General features: G+C 44.9%; 1 protein-coding gene across 3 annotated transcripts; it reads right to left on the bottom strand.

Annotated features, from left to right (window-relative positions):
• Positions 1 to 31: 31 nt before the first annotated feature.
• Positions 32 to 6,257, bottom strand: LOC129114058 (protein ABHD15). Of its 3 annotated transcripts, none has more exons than XM_054626565.1 (4): positions 5,250 to 6,257; positions 4,418 to 4,647; positions 3,855 to 4,333; positions 32 to 1,442 (listed from the first exon to the last, which is right to left on the bottom strand). In XM_054626565.1, the coding sequence occupies exons 1-4, from the start codon at positions 5,997 to 5,999 to the stop codon at positions 1,411 to 1,413; spliced, it is 1,491 nt and encodes a 496-aa protein (XP_054482540.1). In that variant the 5' UTR covers positions 6,000 to 6,257; the 3' UTR covers positions 32 to 1,410. The 3 variants fall into 3 exon arrangements, with proteins under 3 accessions (XP_054482540.1, XP_054482539.1, XP_054482538.1); XM_054626564.1 differs by having other exon boundaries at positions 3,582 to 4,333; XM_054626563.1 differs by lacking the exon at positions 32 to 1,442 and having other exon boundaries at positions 3,101 to 4,333.
• Between the last annotated feature and the right edge of the window lie 6,267 nt (positions 6,258 to 12,524).

The raw sequence follows: 12,524 nt of genomic DNA on the forward strand, positions 1-12,524 counted from the left end.
GGGGGGGGGGGGGGGGGGTAATGTAGGGGTATGATTTAAGATTGAAGAACAGAAAGGTTCGGAACAAGTTGGATAGGTCTGGAAGGAATGTAGAAGAAGAACGAATGTTGTCGTAAGTACACGTGGGTATCTCTGACTATATAGTAGCACGGGGACGTCCAAGGTGTCGTAGCTAAAAGTATGCAATCTTTCATTCCAGCCTGAGTGGCTTTACTCAAAGCTTATCCTCCACCAGAGAGGGAATCGAACCAGTGAAATCACTGTGTGCAGTTTTTACTGGAATGAGTTAGTTAGGGCTGCAAAGATGCCAAAGGTGGGGGTGCAGAGTCAGATTTGTCATTAGAATTATCCATGCCATCATACTGTTATGTATTTAATGAGATTGTGCCAGAGATGTAATTGGAAGTTCAGGTAATGCCATGCGGCCAAGTTAGATGCATGTGTTGCGGGATTTGGAGGAGAGAAGGGAGTCCATTCTCGTGCATACTCGGCCTCATTGGCTCGGCTCTTGGGTTTCCACAGACCTCTGACCACTCTTTGCTCATGCCAGTCCCGTGAACGGCCGGTCTGAAGGACACTTTAGCCTTATCAGTCCAAAGCCCTCATGACAGGGATGGGTTTTCAGCAGCACCTAACCTCTACTTGTATAGTATCAAAACAAGTGTTCACCTCTCACTTGTTTTGCAGTCACTTCCTGGTCTAATCTGGCCCTGTGTTGGTCGGTGAAAGCGATGCCTGTTGGTCTACCTCAAGAACACTCAAGCAGAGCTTCACCACAGGGTGTCGTGACTTGACAATGACTGGCACTTTGGCACAGGCTTTCATGCACAGGAAATGATTGATAGATCAGATTTACACACATGCATACATAAAATAGTTCTTGATTTTTATTCCCCAGTCAAGCAGTATGTCCCTTTGCACACTTGGTTGATGAATGCATGTACAGGAGTAACATTTGTGAAAATGGGATTGGGACATAAAAGTGTAAAAAAAAAAAAATGAATTTTTGGAAGAAAAGAAAATGCACTTAGCAGTTGTTAGCTGAGTTGGCTGTAAATGGGCAACATAGCAGCATCTCTGTCAGGGCAACAATGTCCATCTCAGTTGCCTAGAAATTTCCCAGTGTGTTTTTAACTAATCAAATAATAGTTTGAAGGGGCTAGAGTTACACCGAACGAACAGGGAGCGTGAAAGAGGAGCATCGCTAGTCCTCTGGTTGGTGACTGCTGAATGTCTCGTTGGGTTGATGGGCGGTGATGCTGTGATCTCCGCTGCCATGTCCCTGTAACCTTCTCTGGTCCGACATCCCGCTCTGTCTCACCCCCAGTGACCCCGACGTCGTGTTCTGATCAATAACCTCCCTGAATCCCTCCACGTTTGTCTCCTCCCCCCCTGAGCCTGGTGTGGTCTTCAGTACTTCCCTGATCTATTTGGGAAGAGCTCTTCAAGTGAAAGAAAAGAAGAAAAAAATATGTATTATTATATAAATCTTTAAAAAAAAGATTATAGAGATAAAGGTGGAAGTCTTATTGTGAAATGCAGAGAGTATGCATTATGATTTTCAGAGGTGGAATGTACAGGAAACCTGTTAATATTGTATATTTTGAATTTGAAAATATGGAAATCTAATTGACAAATCAAAGAAAAATTAAGTAGTTGTGATGCAGACACAGTGATGTGGTTTTAGACCAGCGGTATTCAAATTAACTTTCGATTAACAGCCACTGGGTTTTCACTGTCTCACTTGCAACTGCAAGTTCTGAAACTTCTTACAGATATTCTGTTGTGAATGATAACAACACAACTTTGCCTTGAGTAAAAGGGCAACTTTTTGTTTAATGCTGATTAGGATGATTTTGCACATAATTTGAAATCTCGTTAGGTGTAGCCTTTGCCTTAGCAATGGTCAGATTTAATTGACATTATCGTACCTAATTTAGAAGACTCAATCTTTCTATTTAGGTTTTTCACGTTTTTTAAAAGACAAGAAAAAAAATGTCTTTCAAAGATCTATCAAATCTGGAGAACAATATTTGGCTGCATAAACAATGTTTGGTTCACTCCACAACAGAAATTCTTGCACAAGACGGTGAAAATATATCTGTTGTTTGATATCTAAAAGGGGTTACTCTTAGATTTTGTGGGGTCCACGGATTTCATTTGGACTTCATTTATAAAACATGCACCCTCTTCTGTTGTGGTTATACACCAAGCATTTTCACACTACACTCAAGTATCTGCCTTTTTTTTATTTTTTTTTTATAAATCTTACCACCCTGCACTCAGAATTTATAATCCTGTTTGACTTGGCTCAGTTCCAAAAACTGGGAAAAAAAACAATGTGGTGGTCCCATTTTTCTCTTAAGCCAGTATGCCATTATATCCAACATCTTTTATCAAACATTTTTCCAGTTCTGTTGTCTTTTATTTGGTTTTATGCCAGAAAGGGTCATTTTATTTTCCAGATGATGTCTGCAGAGGGCCAAACGAGTGGCAGATTTTTACACCCTCTCTATTGTTTACTAGAACTCCCAGGTGTTTTGCGAGGTGTTCGGGGCAGAGTCTAGCTTTAGACCTTGGTCACTCTGAACTGGATCAGTTGCACTGCTTGCACAAGTGATTGACCAGATAAAAGAGTCTACTGTGATCCCCTTCAGTGTCGCTGAGGGATGGCTGCCATTGGTTGGGAGTAGGCGGGAGGCAGGGTAACGTCTCTGTACAGTCTGTTTATCAGTATTCCCTTTATCTCCTGTCATTTGGTGGATCTTGCTGTTTTATCTCCGTAGTCCAGAGACCTGTATTAAACTGTATTAAATTGTATAGATTGTGCAAAAAGCTGAATGTCGCATAGCAGAAGAGAAAAGCTATTCCTTACAGATGACAAAGTGATTTAAAAATGTATAAAATAAATTGAGAAACAATGTTTAGGGGATAAATGTAATATTTTGTTTGTAATTACTATTTTTTGTTGGAAGAGGGCTACTGGATAAAGAATGATCTGTAATAAAGTAATTTTAATATTTCTTTGTCCCAATGTGTTTTTGTGTGTGCGGAGCATGACGGTTATTTAAAGATGAAAAAACACAAACTTTTACTTAACCTTAATTTATTTATTATTTTATACTGTTTGTCATGAATGCCTGAGTTATTATTTGTGATACAGTGCTACTTTTGACATGTATTGGACATGAACTGCTTGTTTTATTTGCATAACCTCAGTTTTGTAAGAGCTACATCACCTAAAAAAACTAAAAACCTCTTGCTTTAGTAAGTAACATTTCTAGATTCATTATTTTTTAATCTCTTTTTGTTTTCAAAGAAGAATTGGAATTTCAAACGAGTGAAGCCTTGTTCTGAGACCATGTTGTTAATGCTTGGTTTACCAAAGGACATATTTCCTCTTGATCAATTTTACTATTTTTTCTAAGCAGTCCAGTGTCCTCATTTTGCAGATTTTTCTTTTCCAGTGTTTGTAGGAATACTTTAACTTTCTTAAAACTCCAGCTGCTGATATAACTTAAGATAATAAGAAAAAAAAAAAAATATTGTCCAGTTCTCTCTTTGCAGATCTCATCTCTCACCATGTCTTCCTCCTCAGCGCGTATAAGACCTCTTCCAGGTGAAGTTCCCTTCCTCTGCATCTACACTGATCTCTTCAGGTGTCTGCAGTCTTTGTTTCCTGATAATGTTTGCTCGCCTCCTACGAGGTGGAGCCATGTCGCTCGTCCTGCTCCTCTGCACAGCCTGACTATATTCTCCAGGAGGACCATCAAAGCTCACCCCATCCTTCTCCCTTTTCAGGAAATCAACCACGACTCTAAAGTACTCCAAAACTGCAATATGACTCCAGTTACCTTTCTCCTCCACCTCATTTCCAGTCCTCCCTCCTTCCATCTCTTCTCTGCCCTCCAGAGTGAACCCGCAGTGCCCTCCTCTGTCTGTCAGCACCAGAAGGAAATAAGGATTGATCTGGAAAAGGGGGAGAGGCAAAGTGGAGGCAGGCGGGAGGAGAGGATCGTCACAGCTGCGGATACAGAGCACGGGGACCGCTACCTCATCTGCATCTCTCAGCGGTTCATTCCTCTCCCAGTAGTTGTCCCAGTCCTTGGCTGGGTAAGCCCTCTCACCGAGTGCCCAGGCCACTGAGGGCGCCAGGCCCCGTGAGGAATGAGATCCGGCGTTCTGTCCAGAATTTTGAGAGCCGATTGGACGACTTGGGGCCCTCTGCTGAAGCTGGGCTCGAGAGCAGGACAGAGTTTCCTCCAAGTCTCTGAGGGAGGAACAGCTTAGGGCCCGATCCACATCCAGGACTCCTCTGAACGAACTTGCGTATCTTATGAGAGGGCCATGTGAAGAAAAAAAGTTTTAATGCATAACTACTATTAATACATTTTAATTTTTTTTTAATTTCTCTCACCTACTGAGCTGCAGTTTCCGGTGAAACAACACCGCGGAGCGATAAATTGGAGGCATGGCTGTTTCAAACCACAGTTGTCCCTGGAGAACAGGTGAGATGGCTGCAGCCGCTGTCAGGCGTGAACTTGATCCACATTCCCCCAAGTAGGAGAGAAGAATCCCTGAGCCTGAACCCTCACTCACTGCAACCATTACAGAGGATGGGTGGCGGTTGTGGACATAAGCCACCGCCTGAAAATAGAAAACATTAAAGTTCTCTTCATTGTCGGGTAAAATAAAGCCATTTAATGAACAAAATGTCAATTTTAGCCACTAACGGTATCTATGGACGGCACTGTCTGTTGGTCCGCCACTCTGGTCTAGGCTGACCTATCTCAACTTTGAAATGATATGATGCATTTTATGTGAACATTGTACTCATTGTGAGCCTGTTCGCACACTGACCTTATTTAGCTCAGCAGCACTTTGACCAAGTGCAGCCACACCGAGCTGCTAGCATGGCTGTAGGCCTTTTATTTGCATAACACTCTACTTTGTGAATTGTCTATTGGACTGCATAAAGTGCTGCAAATAATTATCCATTAGTCTGTGGATTTTTTTTTTTACATAAATTGAAACAAAAAATAGTAAAGAAATCTCAATCCCTATTACCCAGAGAGCAAAGTGATCCAATACAAAAAGCTATTTAGTTTACAGTAATATAAAACAGGAAATCATCACAATTGAAAAGATGGAATTAAACTATTAAAACATTGGACATTTTGCCTAATAGTCTAATAAAATCTTTAAAAAAAGAACTGATAAAAAAGTGTACACCTGGCACATTTCTATACCTGCTCAAGATCGGCTGGGTCTCCAAACTCAGTCAGTCGTGCTGTGGTCAGCGGGCACCCCGCTGTGCCTCGAGCATGAAATACTACCACATAGAAGCCCAGACGCATGGCCTGATGGCACAGCACCTTTAGGTGGGGGGCCATCCCTCCCCAGGCCTCAGGTATGAGGAGGAGGACAGGAGGCGTCGCTGTGAAGCAGCCCAGCGCCTTTCCCCCTGACTGATGCTCCTTCCTGCCCTCCCACCTCTTCCTCCCGACCGCCTCATCCAGTCCTGTTCCCACCGCCCAGTCCAGAGCCACAATACCCCCGTCTCTCAGTAACAGATTGTCTCTAGTGAACTGTAATGTGTAACCCCATGGTCCACATAGCAGGCTGGAAAGAGTCTGGAGGTGGGGGTCACCCTTGGGCCAGGAGGCCAGTTTCGGCTTGGCCAGAGAGCCACAGTGGCGAAGCAGATATTGTGCCAGCGCAGTGGGTTTGCAGATGAGCCTGAGACCATCTGAGTCCTGACCTGAACCAGGCAAAATATCTTCCCCTGGTGATTCTAGCTCCCTGGTCCATGCTTTTGTATTGCTGTCTAGCGGCAGCTCCAAGATCCCGCAAATAATGACCCAGAGTCTCCAGCTTGCAGCCCTGAAGGCCAGTCTCGTCCAACAACGTATCCTGGGCCAGCGCAGGGCCAGATACAGCAGCAGAAGAAGCAGTGATGGAAGCACACAGAGCAAATAATCCCATACGAATGACGCCATTGGTAAATAGAGAGTAGATTGTAGTTTAATATAAAATCAAATGATTTCTCTGGAAAAGTTGCTGTGATTTCCTCAGGGATGTCTGACCCCCATACTTTACAAAGTCCTGCCCTGTTGCATCGTGTACCAGAGTAAAATTCTTGGCTCACAAGTTGACTGATGTTCTGGATGGTCGTCTTCTTAAAGGGAAGTCTTCAACAAATGGCAAACAAAAGAAACACAAAAATAAGAACTGGAGAAAAGAGTGGGTCATGTAAACTGTTGTTTCTCAAGTCCTAGTGCTGGTCAACCTCCACCCACATTTTCTCCTCCCTCCATCAATCATTTACTGTAAGCACAAGTTCAGATAGAAAGTGAGCAAACACAGGCCACATAAATCTGCCCCATTAATGTAAACATGATTACAGTCGTTGACCTTTCTCATGCCCGCAGTTACTTCTTTTGCATTGTTACTCCAGTTCACCAGTGAATATTGTTTGGACTTTTGATATAGCAGTCCTTGTAATTTTTCCTTTGATAGTTTTATTTTATCTCGAATCATACAAATAGGTCTTAAAATTAACATTAAATTCTCATCCCCTTTTCAAGTTGGTCCGGCAGTGTTGTTGATTTCGTCATGATTCACAAAACTTCCTTTACTACCAGCAGTTTTTAGGACTGGTGCAGTTGGGATTCATGCACTGAAGAATGTTCCCTTTGTTTTGAAAACTTGAATTTCATTTAATGATAAGTGTCACAGAGTATTGTCCTCTATCATACCTTTAATTTTACTGTAGCACATGCATACCATCATGTTTTGTAAGGTATATTTACCGTAAACACAGGTTTCTCATACAACCTGTCCTAAGAAGTGAAAATGAAAGAATTCACACAGACACACCTTGTCCTTTCAGATGATCGCAATCACCATTTTCTTTAGCTGTGATAGTGGTTGGATCTTTCTGTAGAACAATAACACCTCATCTGAAAATATTTGGTCGACGGCTGCAATTCCTATTCAGGTGAGGTGTCACTACAAACGGCCTCTGTGGGTGAGTGTATAATATTTTCACACGACAAACTTTGGTTTCTTAGGATCACAAAATCATTTATAATAATAATACGATTTTCAGTAATCTTATGCCCAGTTTATACTTAAATTATTATGCTGTGATTTGGAAATAGCTCTTATGTGGAGATCAGAGAAAATCACACTATATTCCTTTAAACATGTCATAAATAAAAAGGCCTGTTATGTCGATAAAAAACATGTCATTATAATGAGTAAACTTCATGTAACAGTATCAGGCTACTTGCTTTAATAAAACAGGCCACTTGGGGTTTAACTACAACTACACATAAACACAATCTGACGCTGGTGTTCGAAGAATCAGAGAGTTCTATTTCTGTATGAATTAACAAACTTGAAAGTTAAAATTGATGAAAGAACTTTCCTAGTGATATGTTTCGTGTAAAAAAGTGCCTCATGTGCACAAGCTTGTCATCAGCGAGGATAACAATGATCATGATGAGACATGAGACTAACAATGCCTGTGAAAATAAGTTAGAATTTATTGGCCAGAGCTAACATTAGGAGTTAATGAAAATGTAACCCAGTTAGATTAATTTAACGTTTTAAGAAATAGTATGGCACACAAGTAAGTCCACACTTTCACTGAGCTTGGTGCTCTGCTGCTCCGTCTGCGTAGTCAGAGTGCCCATTGGACCCTCTGTGAGTGTGGTGCTCTGTGTAGAGTGGTGCAGGGATGACTTTGTTGGCCAACCCTGGAAGTTAGCATTGCAATGGGATTTTTCCATTGGATTTCAGATTTTTGTAGAAAATAAGCTCAGTGGCAAACAAACGTCTATACTTATACAAATGTATACATCTTTTAATGATTTTTGAAACGTAGTTGCCATTGCCAAAAAGTGCAAAGGATTCTGACTCATTTTGGGGTTTTAGGGCTCATTCCTGCACTTCTTAGCGAAACGGTACATTCCAACAGCACTTTGAATTCACCAACGGTCCAGTTTTTGCCAGAGTGTGCTCCCGTGCTTAGAGACTATTAACAAACATGGCAGAAACATGGAGAAAAAGTTGTGATGTCATAATTCTTGCTCACACAATTGAATCCCAAACGACCCTAAACGACCTAGATCAACACACGTTTTAAATGGTTGCAATCTGTAATCTCACCACAAGATTCCGCCAAATACTGCAGATTGCACCTTTTTAAGGTGTCTTCTCCTTGTGTTTCTGCCTAGCTGTTGCAATTTATTTAGTAAGGCATTCAAACTCCCTGCTCTGAGGGCTGAGATGTCCCTATCCGCCTGTTGGTCAGTTTCCATGGCGACCACTTGTTTGTTCCGATGTGAGGTATGCTAAAATATTGCATTTCTAGCCTATAAACACCTTTTTTTATTTTCTTTTTTATTGTATAAATCAGGCTCATCAAGGCTATATTTCAGTGTCTGCAGACTCTGTTCTGATTTAGTATATCTACTGGCCTGTGGACATAAATCCTTTACACAGTATATCTTCAAACATACACAAATATAAATCACACAGTATAACTAAAACCTAAATTTGCCATTACATTCCCCCCTTTTGATCATTCTATTGATCAAACATAGTATATACATGAGCTGTAGCTGAACAAGTTCAGATCAAATATAACAATCCGAGAGGATTCAAGTTATATTATCATAATGCTACAGTCAGGAAATGCATTTAGCTGTTTTTGTGTATTGTCAGCAATACTGTATTTAGAGGACACATACGGAACCCCTAAGGCCGCACCCTAGACGACGGAATGGATGCCATGGTCGTGGTCGTTCCATGATGGAGTAAGTTGATCCCACGGTGGAGACACAAGAACTGCGCTTGCATGTCACGTTGAGCTTGTATCAGTGTGTGTGTGTGTTGTGTTTTCAGCGGAGCAGGACCAAGGCGGCGCTTGGCTCACACCTGTCCTGTGTTGAATCAACGAAGTATATCTGGTCACAAATATGACTTTATTATGGTCATATATGTGCCTATTTATCAGACGCTGCTTCCTTGGCTGTAGTCGGTGTCTGTGGGGGTTCTCTCGGCAGAGGAACCCGTTTGCAGTGGCTGGCGTGGATCCACGTGGCTCTTTCAGCTACCTTGACAGCTGTGTGGGTAACTAGGAGCACCTGGAAGGGACCCTGCCAAAGTTTTGCTTTCCAGTGTTTCCTCCTGAAGTCTTTCACTACCACATAGTCACCTGGTTGGATGAGGTGCAGAGGTGTGCTGGCAGGTGATGGTAGGGCTTTAGCAACCTGTTTCCTGATATCAGAAAGGGCACGAGAATGCAATAGGTTAGCATAGCATCTTCACAGAGAGCAGTGTCAGGAGGAGGGCCTCCTGGTGGATGGATTCCAACGTGGGGAGGAGCTGCAAAAAGACACTCATAGGGGGTTAAGTTAGTTCGAGCCCGTTTTCTCATTCTCATGTACATCAGGACAATAGGCAGAGCTCTAAGCCAGGGAAGACCTGTGTCTTCACAACATTTAGCCAGTTTTTACTTTAGCGTGCCATTTTCACGCTCAACAGCACCTGCACTTGCTGGGTGGTAGGCACAATGGTATCTCAAATCAATGCCTAGGTACTCACCGACTTGTTTGATTGCTGTGTTGACAAAATGGGAGCCATTGTCACTAGAAATCTGAGTCGGTATTCCCCACCTGGGAATAATTTCTGTCATCAGGGCTTTTGCCACAACGGCTGCTGTTTGATGTTTTGCAGGAAAGGCTTCAACCCACTTGGACCACATATCAACCATCAACAAACAACATTTCTAACCCTCAGCTGGACTTAGCTCAATGAAGTCCATCATAAGGTGTTCAAATGGTCATGTTGGGTCGACCTGTATTATGTGTAGCACATGTCATGCAGCTCTGACAATACTTCTGGGCAAATGTTGAAAAGCCCTTCGTATACCAATGTTCAGTTATCATTGACAACATCCCCCCTTTAGACACATGGTCAAACCCATGTGTCAATTTAGCATAATGTGGAAACAAGGCTTTTGGGAGGCATGGTTTACCATTTGGGCCCCTCCAAATGTCATCAGAGAATTTACACTCACATCTGCACCAGAGAGCTCGCTCAGAGGGGTCAGAAAGTGACTGTATCTTAGTGAGCGAGGATGGGAGTGAAGACAGGGTATGAACTTCTGTGGATTAAGAAGTGATATGTGTGAAGCAGCCTTGGCGGCTGCGTCTGCTCTAGCATTCCCTGTGGAAACCAAATCATCTTTACGAGTATGTGCAGCACATTTACACACTGCTATGCAGAAGAATAGCCTCAAGCAGGGCAGAGACTATGCTTCTGTTAGGGCCACCAGCTCTGCTGCCTGTGCTGAGTAATGAGAAGGGAGGGGGGCAGAAAGAACAACTTCATGGTCAGAAACAACAGCGTAACCAGCTCTGGAGAGGCCAGTGGCTGGGTCACGTGATGCAGATCCATCCACATTAAAAGACAAGGTCAGGATTAGGCAATGGAACAGCAGAGAGATCAGTTCGAGGAGAGCAAACATGTTGGATTTCAGCAATACAACAGTGAGGTTCACCATCATCAATGCCTGGAACAAGAGAAGCTGGGTTAAGGGTGGTACATCTCTTCACAGTCACATAGGGCAAATCAAGCAAAATAGTGTGATATCTCATATATCTGGTAGCAGACAGATGAGAGGTTTTCTGCTCTAGCAGAATGTGACTGACAGCGTGAGGCACCAGAATGGTGAGCGGAGAATAACCTACAATGTCACTCCTCCAATGAATCGCCACCTTATCGTGGTGGAGGGGTTTGTGTGCCCCAGTGATCCTGAGAGCTGTGTTGTCGGGGGCAATAGCCCCTGGTAGGGTCTCCCAAGGCAAAGTGGTCTCGGGGGAGGGGTCAGACTAAGAGCGATTCACCAAACCTCAATGAATCGGACGATGCAAGGTTGTGGCACCTCGCCCGGAATAGGGAAACCGGGGCACCCTCCTGGAGCCAGACCTGGTAGGGGAGCTCGCCGGCGAGCGTCTGGTGGCCGGGCCTTGGCACATGGGGCCCGGCCGGGCCCAGCCCGAAAAAGCTACATCGTGCCGCCACCCTGTGGGCCCACCACCCGCAGGGATAGGCATTGGGGTCGGGTGCAATGTGAGCTGGGCGGCAGGCTGGGGCGGAAACCTGGGCGTGCTGACCCCCGGCTGACCCGGTAAACCCAAACGTGTAGTGAGGGTGAACTGGGAACGTCTGGCTGAGGATCCTGTCCGCAAGGTCTTCAACTCCCACCTCCGGAACAATTTCTCGTGCATCCCGGGGAGGCTGGGGACATGGAATCCGAGTGGGCCATGTTCAAATCCTCCATTGTGGAAGCTGCTGCTAGGAGTTGTGGTCGGAAGGCGATCGGTGCCTGTCGTGGCGGCAATCCAAGAACCCGCTGGTGGACACCAGCGGTGAAGGAGGCCGTCAAGCTGAAGAAGGAGGCCTTTCGGGCTTGGTTGGCCGAGGGTCTCCTGAATCAGCAGGCAGGTACCGGTTGGCCAGAAGGGCTGCAGCTGCGGCGGTTGCTGAGGCAAAACCCGGGTGTGGGAGGAGTTTGGCGAGGCCATGGAGAAGGACTTTCGAATGGCCTCAAGGAAGTTCTGGCAAACCGTGAGACGACTCAGAAAGGGGAAACAGGGCTTTTCTCAGGCTGTGCTCAGCAGGGGGAGAACTGCAGACCCGGACTGGGGATATTGTCGAGCGGTGGAAAGAACACTTTGAGGAACTCCTGAACCCGACCAACACGTCCTCTGTGGAAGAGGCAGAGTCTGAAGACTCAGGGAAGTCTCGTCCATATGCCTGGCGGAGGTCGTTGAGGTAGTTAAAAAGCTCTTCAGCGGCAAAGCGCCAGGAGTGGATGAGATTCGACCGGAGATGCTAAAGGCTCTGGACATTGTTGGGCTGTCTTGGTTGACACGTCTCTTCACTGTCGCGTGGAAGTCGGGTACAGTGCCTGTGGAGTGGCAGACCGGGGTGGTGGTTCCCATTTTCAAAAGGGGGACCGGAGAGTGTGCTCCAATTATAGGGGTATCACACTGCTCAGCCTCCCCGGGAAAGTTTACTCCAGGGTGCTGGAAAGGAGGCTCCGTCCGATTGTCGAACCTCAGATTCAGGAGGAGCAATGCGGATTCCGTCCTGGACGTGGAACAGCGGACCAACTCTTTACCCTTGCAGGTCTGTTGGAGGGTGCATGGGAGTTTGCTCATCCAGTCTACATGTGTTTTGTGGACTTGGAGAAGGCCTTCGACCGTGTCCCTCGGGGAGTCCTGTGGGGGGTACTGCGGGAATATGGGGTACCTGGTTCGTTACTACGAGCCATTCGGTCCTTGTATGACCAAAGTGAGAGCTGTGTCCGGATACTCGGCACAAAGTCGAGCTTGTTCCCAGTGCGTGTTGGCCTCCGCCAGGGCTGCCCATTGTCACCAATCCTGTTTGTGATTTTCATGGACAGGATTTCAAGGCGCAGCCGGGGGAGGAGAGTTTCCGGTTTG

The sequence above is a fragment of the Anoplopoma fimbria genome, chromosome 24, assembly GCF_027596085.1.
Source record: "Anoplopoma fimbria isolate UVic2021 breed Golden Eagle Sablefish chromosome 24, Afim_UVic_2022, whole genome shotgun sequence".
NCBI lineage: Eukaryota > Metazoa > Chordata > Actinopteri > Perciformes > Anoplopomatidae > Anoplopoma > Anoplopoma fimbria.

What these genes read in the sequence shown, in the direction of transcription:
- LOC129114058 (XM_054626564.1), bottom strand. Translation starts at nt 5,999, where the DNA reads ATGGCGTCATTCGTATGGGATTATTTGCTCTGTGTGCTTCCATCACTG. An exon ending in ACCCAGCCGATCTTGAGCAG is followed by an intron (nt 4,648 to 5,249) that starts GTATAGAAATGT and finishes TTCTATTTTCAG; the next exon opens with GCGGTGGCTTATGTCCACAA. An exon ending in CGGAAACTGCAGCTCAGTAG is followed by an intron (nt 4,334 to 4,417) that starts GTGAGAGAAATT and finishes CCCTCTCATAAG; the next exon opens with ATACGCAAGTTCGTTCAGAG.